Below are 19,175 nucleotides of genomic sequence, written 5' to 3' on the forward strand. Positions count from 1 at the left end.
GAGACTGCTGATGTACTTCGCCTCCCGCAGCTGGTCCAGGATGTAATTTATCATCGGCATTGGGTATGCGTCCTTTACGGACCTCGCGTTTATTTGCCGGAAATCCACACACAGCCTCCACTTTCCAGTCTTCTTCCTCACCATGACTATTGGTGAGCTGTAGGGACTCCTAGACGGCTCGATACATTCTTTTTCCAGCAGCTCGTCTACCTTGGCATTTATCTCACCCTGAATTTTTGGATTTTTAGGGTAGTACCGCTGTTTGACTGGTTGGTCGTCCTTCATGGTGATCCTATGTACGGCCACGTTGGATGTTCCCTTTATGCCTTCCAGTTCGTCCAACTCGGCTTTTAGAAATCCCTCCACATCCTTTTCCGCAAATTTTTTGACAGTTTCTCCTCCAGCCATCCTCCTCGTCTATTCTTTGCCGGTATCGACGCGCTGTGTCCTGCGCACTCGACTTCGGCCCCGATTCTGGTGAGAAAATTCCATCCCAACATCAGGGCGTCGATCAGTCCTGGTAAAATCAGCCGCTCCATTGAAATTGTTTTCGTGCCCAGTCCAATTTTGGTCTACAGCTGTGATTTTATTTCCCCGCAGCGACCGTCTGCCATCCGTACTTGCCTTCTCGTGGGTCCGTCCCTTCCTGCCGCCTGCAGCCTGTCCGCCAGCTCTTTGCTGATGAAACTCGCCGGTATCCACCGTGGCCTTAATTTTACTTTCACCTATGAGCACCGTGGCGGACAGTTGCATTTCTTCCGCCTGCAGGTCGCCCATTAATTTCGAGAGGTAGCACCTTGCGATCCCTGGCCGCCCCTCGGAGGCTGGGGTCACTTGTCGTTTCCCGACCCGGAACAGCACTGAACCGTCCGAACTCCTATTTTTCCGCATCGCCAGCAGAACGTAAGCCGTTGGTTTCGGCATTCCTTCGCCCAGTGGTCTGGGTAGGATTTGCTACGTATCCGCCGCGATTGTTTGCTGGTTCGTGGCCGCGCGGCGTACTTCGTGGTCCTCCTGGCACCGCCTGCACACCGCACCCTGGTCTGATCTTGGCCTTGGTTCTGGGTGGCTCTGCCCTTGCTGCATGCGGGGATTGTTTTCCAGCTCGAATTTCTCCCGCTGCTGGTCGAGCTCCTCAAACTCGTCTGCCAGCGCCATCAAGGTATCCAAATTTCGACATTCATATGGCGAACGAACATTCGGAGTGCCGGCGTGCTGTTCTCTTTTATCCTCTCCAGCGTTTCTTTGGTCGACATATTCAGTGGCCGCATCAGGGTCTGCATGTCCACCATAAAATCTTTGAAGCTTTCCCCGTAGGCTTGATTCCTCTGTCTGACCTGGTCCGCCAGCCTCGCCATGTATCCTCGGGGAAGAAAGTAATTTTGGAAGCTGTATAAGAAGTCTCCCCAGGTCTCCCTGTGCCTATTGTTGGCGATGAACCACTTCAAGGCTCTGCCTTGTAGCAGCTCCGGCATTGCTCGAGGGATCTGGTTTATGTCGAGACCGTAAGTCACGACTGACCACTCTACTTGCTCCAAAACTTCCAGCGGCTTGTCGTTTCAGTCGTACCGAAAATTTCACTCCCGGACCTGATTCGCCACCTTCGCGTAGTCCTATGTGTGCGTCCTGGAACTCTCCTTTCTTTCCCGGCTATTCTCCCGCTGCCGGCTTGCGTGGCTTGCGATGCTCAACACCTCCAAGCTCGCTATGAGGCCCTCGGCACTTGCGGTTGTGAGCTTGAATTTTGGCGTGGGCATTTTCCGAAATTTCTTTTCCAGGCCCGTTACCAAATCGGCGATGTCCGGCTCCTCTGCCGTCTGGTCAACGAAGTCTCCCAGAGTCTTCCTCATCGACTCGACTGAGCCCTCCAGTTCTATTCCTCCTTCCTGAGATTATAAATCCAGGACTTCCCCATTTCGGAACTTTTGTTTCCTTGGTCAGTACAATCACTCTTGGGCGCCAGATGTAACGACCTGATTCTTTCGTTTCTGCTCGCTACGTAAATGTGCGGCTAGCTCAGAGAGGTTGTGAGTTCGTTCCACCAAATTTATATTGAGTGACTGCCCGTGACCAAAGGATAACGCCAGAAATGATTAGGTTGGTGCTGGTTTATTGATTCTTTAAAATATAGCCTTATTGCTATTATTCTGCTGCCCGTTGTCGCTGTCTTCTGCTGCGTTGCTCCTGGATCGCTGCTGCGCTGCTCCTGGTGTGCTGCTGCGTCGCTCCAGGCTTACCGCTGCGTCGCTCCTGGCCTGCTACTGCGTTGCTTCGACTTGCTGCTCCGGGTGACTGAGATCGGGACGGCTCCACCAAAAACCCTGGATGTTATGCGAGCTTCCCTACCGGGGCCGGCAAGGTGTATCGCCTAGCAGGTGAACCGAAGTTTCGCCTTATCGCCTGGCTTCCGCAGTTTAGCCTGGACTTTGTCGGCAAGGTGTATCGCCTAGCAGGTAGAACAAAGTTCTCCCTTACGCCTAGCCACCTTTATCGCCTGACACCGCGCAAGAACTCCTTAAGTTTGATTTCACCACGACCTAGCACCGTTGGATCTCAGCGTTGTAGCTTCAGCCTTGTAGACTTATCGTCGATCGGCGTCTCGACTTTGCGATCTTGATCTTTGGGCACTTCGGTTTTGATTTGTACTTATTCCGCGTTCACGCACTCGCTCTGATTCTCGCACTCGTATTGTCCCGAGCTGCGCTTGCGCCGTCCTTTTATAGGCGCTGTAGGTGCCGTTATTTCCCTCGCCGAGCTCGGGTCCAAGGTCCACTGAAGTACCGTTCATTATCGGCGTGTCCTCTTCATCCGGGTCCGAAGTCCGCCAATTTACCGTATGACCTCGTTGCCCTTGCCGGGCGCGGGTCCAAGGTCCATCGAGGTACCGTTAGTTCACGGTATGTCCTCTTTAGGCGGGTCCGAAGTCCGCCAATTCACCGTATGACCTCGTTGCCCTTGCCATATGAGAGTCCAAGGTCCGAATGTTTCCCGTTTGACCTGGATGCCCTTCATTTCTCCGGCTTTCTCGCCTCCTCCGCTGTTGGTAGGCCTGCATCTCCTGCATCGGGATTTGTGGGGAGTTCAAGACTCCTCACAAGCCCGAGAGCACAACCACTAAAGTACGGGTGGTTTTCAACGTCCCTAGCCCTTCCGCAAAAGGGAACAGTCTGACATACTTTACACGGGCCCGGTCTAACAATCCGACCTCACGATAAAAATCCTGAAGTGGCGATACATTAGGTTCGTTTTCAACGCCGACATCGAGAATTTGGGTAGACCCCAAGCATACTCCCTTGCAGCGTATTCTATTTCGCAATTCCGATGGAGAAATCCGCGACTACGAGTTGAAGACAGTCACCTTCGGGATCAATTGTGCCCCGTTCCTAGCGATCCGTGTCCTGCAACAGCTTGCCGAAGACGAAGAGTCGAGGTATCCGCAGGCGAGTCGGATTATCCGACAGAGCCAGCGGCTATCCGCGAGCTCCAGGGGGCCCTGGATTCAGCAGGATTCCCTCTTAGAAAATGGACATCCAATAGCAAGGCGATTTTGGCCAACATCCAAAGTGACCATCTCCTTCGCGCGGACTACCTTGAAATCGACGCAGGGAGCACGGCTAAAACTCTCGGAGTGCGGTGGAAGGCTACGTCTGACGAGTTTTTCTTCATTCCGCCCGAATTGACCTTAGGTTCAACGTTCACAAAGCGTCAAGTCCTATCCCAAATAGCCAAACTATTTGATCCAGCGAGCTGGCTCGCCCCCTTCATAGTCCGGCAAAGATGTTCATGCAGGACATTTGGCTCCAAAATCTAGGATGGGACGATGCCCTCCCTCTAGATTTTTGCCAAAGATGGGTTGACTTCCTGGAAGATTACTCCGCTCTCGATCAGATCCACATTCCCCGATGGGTCGCTTTCCGACCACATTTGAAAATTGAGCATCATGGGTTCTGGGAGGCCTCGCAGAAGGCGTACGGCGCAGCCATCTACGTCCGAGTAATGGTGAGCTTGCTCACGGCAAAGACGCGGGTGGCCCCAGCAAAAACGGTGTCGCTCCCGCGGCTCGAGTTGTGCGGAGCCTTGTTATTGTCCGAAATGGCCAATGCCGTTCTTCCAAAGATGCCCGGGCAGGCGTCCGCCCTGCACTGTAATACGGGCTCTACGATTGTTCTCGCGCTGCTCGTTTAGCCAGTGTTCCACTGGACAACATTCGTGGCAAATCGTGTGACCAAGATCACCCAGCTCACCGAGGTGGAGAAATGGGCACACGTCCGCACCGAGCATAACCCGGCAGATCTCGCTTGCCGGGGGTGGCGCTTCAAGACCTTGCGGACAGCCAGCTGTGGTGGCATGGTCCTGCCTGGCTGCAGTGGCCTCGCTGCGAGTGGCCCACTCAAGGCTATAGACCCCCCTGTGTCTGAACTCGAGAAGCGAGCAGTCAAAGTCCATGTTGCGAAGGCGCCCCCTGAAGACATTCTTGAGCGATTTTCCACACTCGACAAGGCGTGGCGAGTCCTCGCTTACGCTTATCGGTTTGAGAATCCCTTGACAGCTCCTGAAATTGCGTCGGCCGAGCGTCTCTTGATTTCCGTCACGCAACGCAGGCACTTTGCCCTTGAGATTGGCTGCTTAAGCCAAAAACGGCCAGTGCCAGCATCCAGCCTGGTCCAAAACCTGAACCCATTCTTTGATTCCCAAGGGCTCATGAGAGCATGCGGCCGAGTCACGGCCTCCGAACTTCTCCAGTATGATGAACGGCATCCTGACATCCTTCCATACGACTGCCATCTGTCTCGACTCCTCGTCCATTTTACGCATCGCATAACGCTGCACGGTGGCAATCAGCTGATGATCCGTCTGATCCGTTCCAAGTTCTGGATCCCGAAGGTGAGGAATTCGGTCAAGTCCGTCATATATTCGTACAAGGTCTGCATCATCCACAAAAAGAGGTTGCAAACGCAACTGATGGGAGACTTAACCAAAGAACGAACGTCCTTTCACATATACCGGTGTGGACTATGCCGGTCCCTTCGACACCAAAAACTACACTTCGGGACGAGCCAGTCTCGTTACGAAGGGGTATGTGTTTGTGTTCGTGTGCTTCGCCACTAAGGCCATCAATTTAGAGCCTACTTCCGAACTTACGACTTAGAAGTTTCTCGCCGCTGGCAACACCTGAAGGCTCTTCATCAACAACTTCGTCTGCGATGGAAGGAGGAGTACCTCAAGGAACTCCATAAGCGGAATAAGTGGCGAACCCCTACAAGAAATCTACGTGCCGGGGACATGGTGGTAGTCAAGGAAGACAACCTTCCGTCCAATGAGTGGGGATTAGCGAAGGTCGTCCTTTTTCCAATGGAAGAGTCCGCCTGCCCGCAATAACCAGTGGAACCTTCAGTCCGGTGTTCCAATTCATCACTCCGATTCGTAGCGTCAATTAATAGTTCCAACCCGTAGTTCCAATTCGCAGTTCTTATCACTACTGATCCAAATTTTTTATTTGTCCTATTCCGCCAATCAGATCTCACACGATGTCTCCACGTCCGCGCAGCGCCATCGCATTGGAACACAGACGAACTCGAGGTATGCAATCCTATTGTTGCCGAGTCTGTCGCGGGATCCATCCACTTCGGAAACGTCGTCGGTTCCTCCGTCTGAGTGCCGAGAAGAGGCTCCGGGCTGTCCTTGCCAACCGGTACTGCCACCGCTGTTTGGCCCACGAGCACTCCGACGGAGCGTGCCGGCGAGGTGATAGCTGCAAAACGTGCGGCCAGGATCACCACACTCTTCTTCATCTCTCGGAACCACCGATGTCATCACGGCAGACCCGCCCGGCAGAACGCCGGTCGCAGAGATCCGTTGCCACTCCACAACACTCCACGGCATTCTTCAGCCGCTCCTCGGCCCTCGTCCGCCACCCCACGGCACTCATTCGACGCTCCGCGGCAATTCTCTGCTACTCGTCGGGGTGCCAAGCAGCCCGCGGTTGCCGCTCCGTCCTTAACGTCCCTCCTGCAGCGGCACAGTATCAACCTCCTCCCGACGGCTTTGGTGCGGTTAGAAACCGGGAGTCGAGTCTTCGACACTGCGGCGCTCATCGACCCGTGTACGCCTATGAGCTGTATCGACGCTTCGCTAGAGTTTCCGCTTGCCGACCACCAACGTGGGAGACGAACAGATTTGTTCGGCAACCGTGGGGTCCAGAAGCGACGCGGTAAGGACCCACTTCCGGGACATTACGCTGGCTGACGAGCGGTTCTATCTCCCCGCGACGATCTCCATCATCATGGGCGCGGATATGTATCCGAGCGTCATGCGGCCGGGCTTCCTGAAAATGGATGGACTGCCAGTAGCCCAGAGCACCGTGTCTGGGTGGATCGTGTCCGGAGCCTGCCACCAGCCGTGAGAAGAGCAACCAGGCTTTGTTGCAACCCGAGTAGTTGGAAAGGGGGGGCGGAATGATTAAGTCAGTGACCCACTGCATCGCCGCTGTTCACTAAGCTCTTCGAGCTTTCGCTCTCGCCCCTCTTGCGCTCCCTCGCTCGCTTCTCGCAACGTCCGCGCTCCAGAGTGCGAGCTTAGGGTTTCGCATCCGAACTTCTCGGACGGCCGCTGCCGATCTCCCGCTCTCGCTTCAGCGGAGTAAAGCGGGCGGGAGCGCGGTTTTAGGTTTAAGTCAAGTCTTATGTACGTAGCCGAATAAAGCACTTGAATTATACCACGACGCCCCCGCCTTCTTAATTTCGTCTCCATTTACGTTTGCGCCGTGGGAATTTTCTTGTGACCACCAGTTCTTTTTTGTGGCTGGTACGATAAGCAGGTGAACTTTAGTGATGAGTCGTACGAGCCAAAAACTGTTATGTTTTTGTGGCGTAATCCAGATGTGAACGAGCGAATCAGTTGGCTGAGGAGAAGTGCTGCGCAAAGTTCCAGACGTGGCAAGAATTGTTGTTTCAGTGGAGCCATCCTGGTTTTTGCAGCCACAATGGATACCAAGATGGAACCATCGTCATTTGTGACTCTGATGTACACCACAGCAGCATATGCCCTGGTTGACGCATCCGTGGAGTTCGATGTTGTCCGGGTCCTTGGCGACCAATCGTGGAAGTTGGAATGTTTGAAATGTGTCCAAATCTGCTCTCCACTTGAGCCAGTTGTCCGAGAGTTTAGTTGGATGTGAGTCATCCAAATCCAAATTCAAGAGCCATATCTTTTGGATAAGGATTTTGAATTGGATTTCAATGGGTGACAAGAGTCCGGGAGGATCAAATATCCTCGAGACGTCGGACAAGACTTGTCTCTTTGTGCAATCCGGCTTTTCAGCTAGACCGACATTGTGCGTTAGAATGCCTTTTCCAGGATGCTACTACAGTCGGAGAACCTTTACTGGTGACGTTTGTGCAGATTGTGTGTCGCTATCATCAGTTTGTATACATGGTCTATTGGATACCAATTTTCCGAGTTCAAGGTTTGCGTGAGAAATCAGCTGAATCAGCTAGTTTCGGTTTCGAAGTAGCTCATCCTCACTGTTTGACCCAGTAAGAACGTCATCTACATAGAAATCCTCCAGCAGAATTTCCGACGCATTTGGGTATTCCTCTTGAGGATCGACAGCAAGTTGTTCCAGCACTCGCACCGCCAGGAATGGTGCGCATGAAGTTCCGTAGGTAACCGTGCACAATTGGAAATGCTTGATGGGATCGGATGAATCTCCTCTCCAAACGATTTTCTGGAAGTTTCTGTGCTTTTCTTCGACCCATATCTGGGCGAACATTTTTACGATGTCCGATGAGAATGCAAATGTGTACATTCGAAAACAAACGCACACAGCAAATAGATCGCGCTGAATACTGGGCCCTGTAAGCAGGGTGTCATTTAAAGCGTTACCATTTGCGTCGCGAAATGTTCCATCTAAAACTACTAATAGCTTCCCACCCAGCCTGGTCATCCTCCGGATCCAATTTTGCGCTGCTTTGAGCGTTTTCCAATTCCCAAAACTTCTTAAGCGTGGCGCCTATGTCTACTGTTGTAGTCAGAGCAATAGCGTTGCTTGGATTCGATGTGATGAGTGAGGTTATTACCCATCCGAACACCGAAGAAATGGCGATAAGAGAGTGGGGGAATCTGTGTCCATGCTGCGCTCAATCCACCTGCACCGCGTATCGGCGTCAAGTTTCTCCAGGCCAAATAGATGATCCAGCAATCGCGTCCCATCTGGTTGACTGCATCCAATCGTTTGCTCCGTCTGACACCTTCCGTAGAATTGATGCATCTACCTTTGTAGTTGTTGGTAGGCTCATAAACTGCTCCAAAAATGCGTTTACAATGTGCCGTGGACGATTCCCAAGCAGTGTTGTATGCTGTATCCGTAATGGCAAAGTGCCGTACCAAGTTGGGAGCCTCATCAACAAGAAGAGTTTTCAAGTGATGGAACTTCTCGGTGTTGGACAAATGTTGCTTGTTATGAATTGTGTTTTCATAGATGCCTTGAAAGAAGGGCCACTCTGTGTAGTTGCCAGAGAACCGTTTGATTTGAATTTTCGGCAATTCACTCAGATTAGAATTCGCTGCGTGTATCGAACTTGAATTCGCCAAAGAGACGTCAGTAGTATGTTTGTTGAGAGAACTCTCGCATACAAGTACTCAGATTTGAAAAATGAACTCCGACTACAGAAGGGCTTAAAAGGTGTTGCTAAAGAAGAGTTAGCAGCAATGTTAATAAATCCAGTAAATGTTGATCATATTATACAGTTTAGGTATGGACAATCAGGACTGCTAATTAGTTAGAAAAGGTATCTGAAATACAGCAGATCTCAGAAAACAACCTGAACAAAATTATATATGATATGCAGCAAAAGTATCAAACCTGATCATGGCTCTTAAATCTGCTCACGCTTTGCAGCATCTGTAAAGCTCTTGTCCTATTAAATGACCTTGTAAGTAATCTACCCATGCGAACTCAGGTATCCAACCTTATACTGATCTAGGACATTTTGGTTCGTGGATAGATAAAATTAATGGGTGGTTAATGGTCAAGAAACTTAAAGAAACTTTGGATGTCTTCGACAGGGGTACAACCTAAACGTGTGTAAGAAGAAACGAATTTTTAAGGACGAAAACTGTAATTAGTTTCATAATTACATGCTACATCAAGATAAGAATCTTGTCGCTGTAAATAGTTCGACAGAAACAGTTCAAGATCAACAAGGAAGAAGTCCAGCAAATAGATGCAAATATTTTGATTGGAGTGGAAAATTGCAATTTAACCATACGCTTGGAAGTATTTATTTGGAAAAGAGTTTAATAGCCGTTCAGACCGCTTGCATATGGACGCACACAACCTCAATAAGAAAATCCTTATAATGATATAAACACCGTTTTTCAAAAGGATTTAAATGATTTAATAGCGAAATATTTTAATTCAGAGAGCCTTCTGGTTAAGTTAACAAATAATGTATTGGAATAAAATGAAATTGTCAGGGCTCGAAAAATTTTAAAAGAAAGTTCTCTACGTGTTGACCAGAATTACGAGACAGCTCTTTTGTGGAGTGATGATAATATAATCCTTCCTAATAGCTTAGATATGGCTTTAAAGCGGCTTCACGCGGCTGATCGCAAGATTTTCGATTCTGACAAGCAGGAGAAATATTAAGAGGCTATAATGGATTTTGTATATATAAAAAGTGTCGGCCCATGAACCTGGTATCTCCCTCACTTTGGTGTGCATAACATTAATAAACTAAACAAGATTAGGCTTGTTTTAAAACAGCCAATTGATAAGGGGACCAGACGAAAACCCTTCACTACTTTAAATGCTATTCTAATTTCGACAAGGCATAATAACTGTATACGCCGATACCCGAGAAATGTTCTTGCAAAGAAAGGTCAAAGAATCAGACCAAGACTCCTTCAGATTCCTATGGTGTGATTCCGATGACAATATTGAGGTTTATAAGAAGCAAGTACTTATATTTGGAGCTACATGTTAACCTTGCTGTGCGCAGTATATAAAAAATCAAAATGCCTTAAATGCTTCTAACAGGAAGGAAGCTATTATTAAGGTCCTAGAAGAAATGTAGATGATTTTGTAGCATTGAGATAAGCTATGAAGTAAAGAACGTCCACAAATTAGCCAACTTCGATTTGAGAGGTTTAATATCAAACTCATCGAATATCCAAAACTTGCTAAACGGTGCAGACAGCTCGCCAGACATTACAATTCCTTCATTGATAAATCTCGATTCTAGTTCAGTCGATAAGATCCTAGGTATGTTTTGGGATAGTAGAAAGGATGTATTCTTGTTCGATATTGAAATGAACAGAGTTGATAACGAAATAAAGCAGGAATAAAAGTTCCAAATAAGAGAAAAACTTCTCAGTATCATTATGTCAGTGTACGGCCCGTTTGGCATGCTGGCTGATCTTATGATAAACTGTGTGGACTCTAAGCCTATTGTTCCTGAAAGAACAGGAATCTGCCTGCCCAGCCACCGATAAAACGATCGCATTACCAGATGACTCTAACGAAAAGCGCAAGATAGTCCTGACAATGGCAATAGAATAACCAATAGACATTGGTCGTTTTTTAAACTTTATGCGCCTAAAGCAAAAGATGAGGTGGATGCCCAGATTCATAGAAAACATCCGAAAAAACGAAAATAAAATTAAACAAGAAAGGAAAGCTAACTTCGGGCGTATCCGCAGCAGCTATAAGATATAGTCATCCGATCCTTATGAAATTGGGTAGGTCGGATTGATTGGCCAAAAAAAAACCCATAGAAAATCCCAAATTCCTAACTTTAAACACCAAAGTTCAGTTATATGGCAGCTCTATGATATAGTCGCCCGATCCGTCTCGGTCCGACTTATATACAACCTGCAATAGAAAGACAACTTTTGGGAAAGTTTCAAGCAGATAGCTTTAAGACTGAGGGACTAGTTTGCGTAGAAACGGACAGACGGACGGACAGACAGACAGACGGACGGACAGACGGACTTGGCTAGATCGACTCTCCTGGTGATGCTGATCAAGAATATATATACTTTATAGGGTCGGAAATGTCTCCTTCACTGCGTTGCAAACTTTTGACTGAAATTATAATACCTTCTGCAAGGGTATAAAAAGAGCAATTTCCTTCAAAGAATTGGTCAATGCTGAGAAAACATTGTGTAAGCTATGTAAATAAGCGCTCTTCGGCAAAATGATTTAATTTCCAAATGAATTCCAATATATTCATGGTCACCTGGTCTAAATGAAGATGGTTTGTTGGTGGGGCAGGAGCCTGCCCTGCATCTGAACAATGCATCTATACTGGCTGTAAGTACTCGTCAGCCAATAATACTTCCAAATGGGTATGCACTTACCGACTTAATTATATTGTACTATCAGAAAATATGTTGACATCAAAATGACGAACTAATATTTAGTAAACAAAATACGTTGTAAGTTCTGGTTGAGCAGTATACGTACAGCTAGCAAACGAGCCAAATTGTACTGTCAGTACTGCAAAAACGAAAACGTAAAGCCAGTGGCCACGCTGGGGCAATTGCCCAAAGATAATGTTACGCCGTACAATTGACCGTTTACTTACACAGGGCTTGACTACAATAGAGCGTCGTCATGAAAAGCGTTGGGTTGCAGAGGACTTATCATCTGATGAAGGCATTGTAGTTAATAGAAATTTCGTGAATAGACGAGGCGTTTTCGCTCCGATATATGCACAAACTTTGGTGGTATCGACAATATTCTGAGGAGTACTCCCATTGTGAGTATATAGAGACAACGCTGGCGACCAAGGACATCAACTGGGAGTTTGACTGTCCAGCTAATCCTAAGTATAAGCGTGTCCTAGCCGTAACTATAAAGGAGCAAGCACCAAGAGTATAACCAATCACCCCAAATCACTTTCTACTAGGATCCATAAACTCTACAAAAACTCCTGGAGAGATTTATAATTACTGCCATCGAAAACAGTACCGTATTGCTCAGCAGCTAAAGGATGTATTTTGGAGACGTTGGATAAGAGTGTACCTTCCTACTTTAACGAAGCTCACCAAATGGTTTGCATATACCAAGCCAATTCAAAACGGAGATCTAGTCTTGATCTGTGACGAAAATCAACCCAGAGGAGGCTGGAAGAAGGGCCTTGTTACCCAAACGTTTAAGGCTTAGGATGATCAAATCAGAATTGCGGAAGTGCAGACATCAACTGGTGCACTTAAGCGCCCCATCTCTAAGCTAGCGGTTCTTGACGTTTTAGGTAAAAAGACTTACGCGTTTCACGGTGAGGGGAATGTTGCTGGTGAAAATAAAATTTTGAATTTAACCGTCTTAATTTGAACTCGTTACACTTGAGTTACCCATTATTCCAATTTCAGCTCATCTTATAAATACGTTTTTTTACACTTATAATTAGCATTCCGTCATTGTCACTTATCATTGATGTCAGCGGAAATACAATTTAATAAACGAGGCCTGTTGAGAACACTTTTTATAATAAATACATATAGTCGCCGATAGCAAACAGAAGTGTTTAATTAAAGTATTCAAAGTTGTGGCTGACACGTAAAAAGTTCTGATAATGTTTCCCCTCCAAACAAATCGGGGCCTGAAAAGCCCTTTACTGGCATTGTATTAAAGCGTGTTATGACAAAAAACCGATGTAAAAACTTACAGGACAGCTCAAAATTTTGGGTGGCTCATCTAGGTTGATCTGGGCGCTGCTGGTCATGTAGTTCGCATTTTTACAACCCTCCTGGTAAGGACAATGGGTCCAATCAGTCCTCGCCAACTAGTCTATGACAAATTTTGGCCTATCAGTTGTACCAGGAATAAACACGGTATCTTTATTTAACTTTAATTTATTACACACGTTCTTGGTTCTTCGTTCGATCGAGACTTTACTTCGCTGCACGCAGGCAGCTCTCTCTGGAGCTCTCTCTCTTGAAAGAGAGAGATAGTTCCTCTCTTGAAAGAGAGAGCCACCGCTCTTATAGTGTGGCCAGCTTATATTTAATCTACTTGGCCTGTTACACAGTCAATGAATATTGTCCTCCTGAATAATATTAGCTAACATTTTAGACACACTAAATCGAAATGTTTCTTGCCTTCCAAGTGGTGGTGATCATGAATCTCAAGATTTTGCTTCTATATTTCGGGATTACATGCTAATTCATAAAATACATTTTAACAGTTGTTCACATTTGATTACAATACTCTTCCTAAAGTACGAACTCAACAGCGAAAATTATTTTGAGCACGGACTTGTGCGACTTGGTAAAATCTATCAACCGCCTTTTATCGCATTCTTGGTCTGTTTATGGCTTAAACAAACATTTCGCTGAATTTACGAACCAATTTTGAGGCTGCAGTCAATCGCGTTGAGCTTCTAAATCGTGCCAACTCTTCAGTTTTTAGTTCAAGCTACGGTAGGACCTTTTTTTTTTTCTTTTTAGAAAGAACACAACTGTATTTGTTCATTTTGATATATACAAGAGTATTGGCTCTCATAATCGGAAATCACTTTATTATTCAACAGTTATATTCGCCCTTATAAGTCTAGGAAATTCGGCTCTGATTCGGCAGAAGCGATCACTTTGGCGACTCTGAATGCGTAGTCCTTATGAACTCTGAAAATGTTTTAGTTTAGAAAAGAAAATTTGAGGATTTTGGAGGAGGAGACATTCTTTCTGCAGAACCAAATTAGACTTTTCACCTTTACACTATTATCGGCTTTCGTTTTGAAATGAAAATTTGTTTCTTTATGGGAACCACTGAAAGGTATTTTGGTGGAGCAGACATTGTTTCTGCAGAACGAACTTGAGCCGGCTGTCCGGACTCACTGGTCCTTTGTGACTCTTGTGAAACCACATCGGACAAATCGGAATTCTTAGAAGTCCCTGGTTGCTGCTGATCTTAGCAAGATTTGAGGGTTTGCTGCAATCAGCTGCTGATCCGCCAGAAAGCTCTGCTGTTCTTTTGATTAAGTTTGCTGGGTTTTTCCCTTTTGCTATTTACCACCAGCTTACGGCTTTTAAACTGCGAGTCCAGCGCAGGCAGTATCATCAGCTCGTCAAAAACTATCTCTAGCAACAACGAAACATCTAATCAGCTCCATCAAGCCTCCTTTAGTTTGGAGTATGAACAATTTCATCTTGTTCGCAACCTCGACACAAGCGTCAGAACAGAACTGCATATTGGGCTCTTTTGAAAGGTCATCACTTAGCCAGCAAGTCATGTGAGACTGGTTAGAAACATACCAAATAATTGTTACTCATTCTATTTATTTGAACCACTGTACCAAAAATACGAAATTTAAATTTATAAGCGAACAGTACCGCAAAAAGAGCACTACGACGGATAAAGCACAAAAGAAAAACGGTGGTGTTACAAGAACCGAAAACCCAACGCAGAAATACAAAACTAAAACTTTTAAGTTTGAGTACAAAGTTAATATTGTAGTTCCCTCGCGAGGCGAACTGAATTTAAATGACTGTACAAATGTTTTGAAAAACCCACCGATGGGTTTAAACGAAACGAAATACAAAATTGGAGCGCAGAAAAGAAATACGACTGTTCACATTGAAAGTCAAGGACGATTGTGTTTTCAAAAATACAAAAGTGAGTTCTCACATTCTGGAAACTCCAAAGCATGTCCCTAATATCTAAGCAGATTGCCTAACAAATATTAATACACGTGACGGACGGACAGACGGAGGACACCGCCATCATAGGGGGAGGAGAGGTTTGCACAACTTGGCTTGCTTTGAGGAAATGCCGAAAGCACGGAAACCAAGCTAATGGGATACTTTACGGGTCAAACTGCTGTGAATATACCTGAAGCTGTAGACGCTCTTATAGACGATACGCTGTTTTGTATTTTTATAGTTTTGATCAATACGAACAACGTTTCTCATTTCGATCCCGAACCACAGAATCAAAAGAAATAAACAATCGAAAATTTTAAGGCGGCGGGCATTTCCTATGGCCACTGGTGTCAGCAATCTTGCGTTCATCCATCCTCAACACCTCGAACTAATACCAATTCCTCTAGGAACTTAGTAACCACGTCAGTAACAATAGCTTATCGAGAGGCCTGTTCGAAAAAATCTACCGATCCCATTGGCGATGAGGTCACCTGCTTGAACCCCTAAAGTATGACTTACTTGCAAGGTTAACTTATCGTAAATAGTTGATAGTTTTCTGAGCATAGTTTTTTTTTGCGTGCGAGAGATTTACAATCACAAATGTCCATGATTGTGTTGGATTTATAAATCCACGTGATTAGTAAAATCGTTGGCTTCGCATGAGCTAATATTGTTAAAAGCAAACATTTCACCATGAGCTCTCCAAACTGAAATTCTCAGCTGCTAAACACTTTTTCGCTATGAAAAAAAAAATACTTTTGACATTTCTTTTTGAGTCACTTTCAGTCCTAATTTAGGCAAAGAGCGTGCAGTTGGTTAATAACTTTAATATCCGTTTATGACCAAGATTGAGTATTTTCAATAAAGTCCCTGGATTTAAAAAGATTGTTTAATTTTTCACCCCGCAGCTTGTGAGTTTATATTGGTAAATTAAGTAATGCCAAGGTTTTGCGGAAATTAATTCTGAGCATTAATAAAAAAGTAAAAATACGTTTCTAAATGGTGTGTTTTTCTAACAAGTGGGTTAATACAAATATTATTAATTTAATAGTATTTGAGCATTGACCCCCCTACCATCGATGTCTCCGCAGCCAAAGAGCGCTGAATGTGCTCCAATGCAGGTATGCAATGACCTATGGTATGCAATGACCACCGCAATTTCTTTAAGGGGGAGCCTGCTTTAGAAGCTTTAATAAATCGATTTTTTCGAACACTTTTTTTTTTCGATTGAAACGAAACTTTCAGGTTTTATTGTTATTCATTTCAAAAGTCTTCTCAAGTTTTTTTATTAAAATATATGTCATATTATGCCTGGTCGCAATTTTTATCCGAAAAAAATCAAAAAATTTATTATTTTCAATAGTATAGCTTCTGGTTAAACCTAAAAAATTGAACAAAAAGTTAGAAATTCAAAGCAGATTAAAAATAGGTTAATCATATCTTTTTTAAGGTATTAAGAATTTTATCACGAATCCAATAAAGGTTGTCTCGTTTCGAACCTTTAGTTCTTTATCTTTCCCGCCAGTTGGGAGAAATCGTAAAAAAAAGTTTTCGTATATAAAAATCTTTCTCACTATTTTTCCTGTAACTTTAAAAATATTTGGAATTTTCTTCTGAAATTTTAGGGACACATTCTTAGATAGTTTGGCTAGACATTTATGCAAAAAAAATCTATTTTTTGCAGGCTCTAAAACAGGCTCCCCCCTTAAAAACGTCAACTGAAACAACAACAGCAACCGCAACTGTGCGTTTAACGACATCATTAGCACCTTTGTCAACAAAAGCTAGCACCGCAAATATTAATACGTTTGCCGCTGCGCTGTACGAAACCAGAACAAAAACAAGACAGGAATGCTTCCTTCGGGTGGAGCCGTAGTTGATCTACCCTTGCAGAATATTCTGTTATGGCATTTCCAATCGTTCAGCTATATGGCAGCTATAGGATATAGTCGGCTGATCCTAATGAAATGTGGTAAATCTGATTGATTAGCCAAAAATGAAACCCATAGAAAAACCCAATTTCTTAACATTACAAACACCAAAGTTATGGCAAACGTGCGGCAACTGCGGTGGCAATCACTCTGCTAACTACAGAGGTTGCCCAGTTGCTTATTCTCGACTGCAGCCAGATCCTCACTACGACCCACAAACTCTGACAAAAATGTGATACTTGCAAGCTCTTTAAAATCAGGGCTGCCTATCCCTGTCTCAAAAAGTTAATTTCTGCAATCAGCATTTCAAGAACTGAAAACGGCTCAACAGCATCAATCCCTGGAGCAGCCAAAAATCAACTTTGAAGCTATGATATGCAGCCTGCAACAAAACCTTACGGAGTTTATGTCGTTTATGCGCACAACTATGCAAGATTTAATGCGAAACCAAAATCTATGGATTCAAATGCTGGTTTCCCAACAATCCAAGTAAAGACTTCCCCACGGATATATACGTGGAACGCCAGCGGCGTTTCACATCATAAACTAGAGTTAGCTCAATTCCTACTCGACAATCATATCGTCATAATGCTCCTTTTAAAAACACACCTTACCAACAAATATAATTTTCAACTTCAAGGCTATTCATTCTACGGAACAAATCATCCAGATGGTAAAGCACATGGTGGAACTGGAATTCTAATCAGAAGCCGAATTAAGCACCACTATCATAAATATATAACTAAATACTGGCAACCAGCTTACCCTAGCCGCGAACGACTTGGGGGACGCGCAACCAGAATGCAGTCTGTTAGTTACATTTTAATGTTAAGATTCGTAAACTTATTGTTAGTCTCAAAATTAAGAGAAGATTCAATAAATAAAAGCAAGTTAATAATAAAAAAATAAAAAAACAATTTAAATATGGCTCAAAATGCGAGCATAGGAACTGTGAAATAAAACCAGGTTCTCCAAAATTAATTTAGAATAGTTCAAGTCTTAAAGGTACTATTTTATAAACTAAATAAAAGACTGTTTTGGACAAGTACGAATGCTTTGAACAATATGACATTAGGAAACTCAATATCTTTTACGTTTGCTTAAAAAACGACTAAAACTTGTACTATTCTTTTATACCGGAAGTACATGTTGGAATAACAAGCTTAAGCATTGTAAGCGTGAAATGTATTTATCACTTATGTGGAAGCACAGTACTTGATTTATAAATAATAGTAAATAGTTTTTTCATTTTACTTTTATTTTTTACTCTTCGATCTTCTTGTTAAAAATTACCTGTGTATTTTCTTCGGGAACGGAATATGTTTCATCTTTGCTTCCACAGGCACCATATGATCTAGACTCCGCCTTACCATGATTTGAATCCGCATTTGCGAGTACCCAAAGAGGGATTTCGGCAAAACTGGTTATTGTAAATGCAACACACATTATAAAAATTATTGTTATTATTGAAAAGACGGCCTTCACATGTCCACCCAATCGCCGTCCTAAAACAAAAGTAATAATTAAAACTGGGCGAAGTTTTATTTTGATTTTTCTTACCGATTTCAGTCTCGTCCCAGTTTAGACCTCCCATTGAATAACCAAAAAATCCTCCCATTCCTGCCATTATGGTGAATGTAGACAGCCCTTTTGCGTGATCTTCTGGTAAACATACGTCTAAAAGATAAGCTCGTGCAGGACTTTGACAAGCATCAGCATCAAAGTCCAAAAGCACAGTTCCCAATACTGTAAAAAATATACCCCAGGAATGAGAAGATTTCGATGTCGTTTGATGACTATAAGTGAGATTTTGTAAATTCATCTTTTCTGAAACTATATCTTCCGCGTATGCATTTCCATCACCAAGCCAATATCCCAAGGTTTCGCCATTTGGTACCAAAAGAAGTCCTTAAAATAAATAAAGACCATTGTTAGCAGTTTGTCTATACATATAAATGGAAATTTCAATACGATATTTTTTTGATTTTAGAAAAATACTTCTGACATGATGTTATTTCAGTACAGACATGCCTGGTCAAGAAAGAAAGACAGTTTGTCCCAGTCATTGCTATTCAGGTAATAAGCCTGCTATCCTTTTGAGGGAGCGGTATTGTAGAATAGACATCCGAAATGGAAAAATTTTAATAAAACGAGACACTTTTTAAGCTTCTTAAAGACAGACTGCATTCCACGTTTGTTGAGGTCCAGTGATGTCTGTAGTTTAGCACCAAAACTTTACATCTAGCCCGGCAGATCAGAGAAGTAATTCTCTTTGCCGAGGTTGTGGTGCACCATACACTAGGCGTGACGAAACTCACCATGAGTGCTACAAGCTAAGAATTGTTTTTAGAGTAGATTCGTGTCATTAGTAAGAAGGAACGAGAATCGAAGGTAACTATGCCTAAAAAATCTGTGACTGTTAATGGTGTCAAATGCAGCTTTAAAGTCGACGATAAAAAGTATCCGTTTTGATTACAAATAAGACTAAGCGATTGAGAGCGGAAATTTTTTTTCCGGGAATCCGAACTGGTACTGTGTCCCAATCTGTAAATCTTCTAAGTAAGACCACTAACCATACAACATATAGACTGGTCATTTCAT

General features: G+C 44.3%; 1 protein-coding gene across 1 annotated transcript in view; it reads right to left on the reverse strand.

Moving 5' to 3' along the window:
* The window catches only part of LOC123037210 (proton-associated sugar transporter A-like), a 153,451-nt gene extending 135,127 nt beyond the window's left edge, over positions 1–18,324 (reverse strand). The window contains exons 1-2 of the mRNA XM_044456955.1: positions 18,135–18,324; positions 17,868–18,079 (exon numbers count right to left, since the gene is read on the reverse strand). Of these exons, the coding sequence (XP_044312890.1) occupies positions 17,868–18,079; positions 18,135–18,201 (279 nt within the window). The 5' untranslated portion in view covers positions 18,202–18,324. The remainder of the gene's footprint in view (positions 1–17,867; positions 18,080–18,134) is intronic.
* Between the last annotated feature and the right edge of the window lie 851 nt (positions 18,325–19,175).

The sequence above is a fragment of the Drosophila rhopaloa genome, unplaced genomic scaffold (assembly GCF_018152115.1).
Source record: "Drosophila rhopaloa isolate 14029-0021.01 unplaced genomic scaffold, ASM1815211v1 contig_155, whole genome shotgun sequence".
Lineage (NCBI taxonomy): Eukaryota > Metazoa > Arthropoda > Insecta > Diptera > Drosophilidae > Drosophila > Drosophila rhopaloa.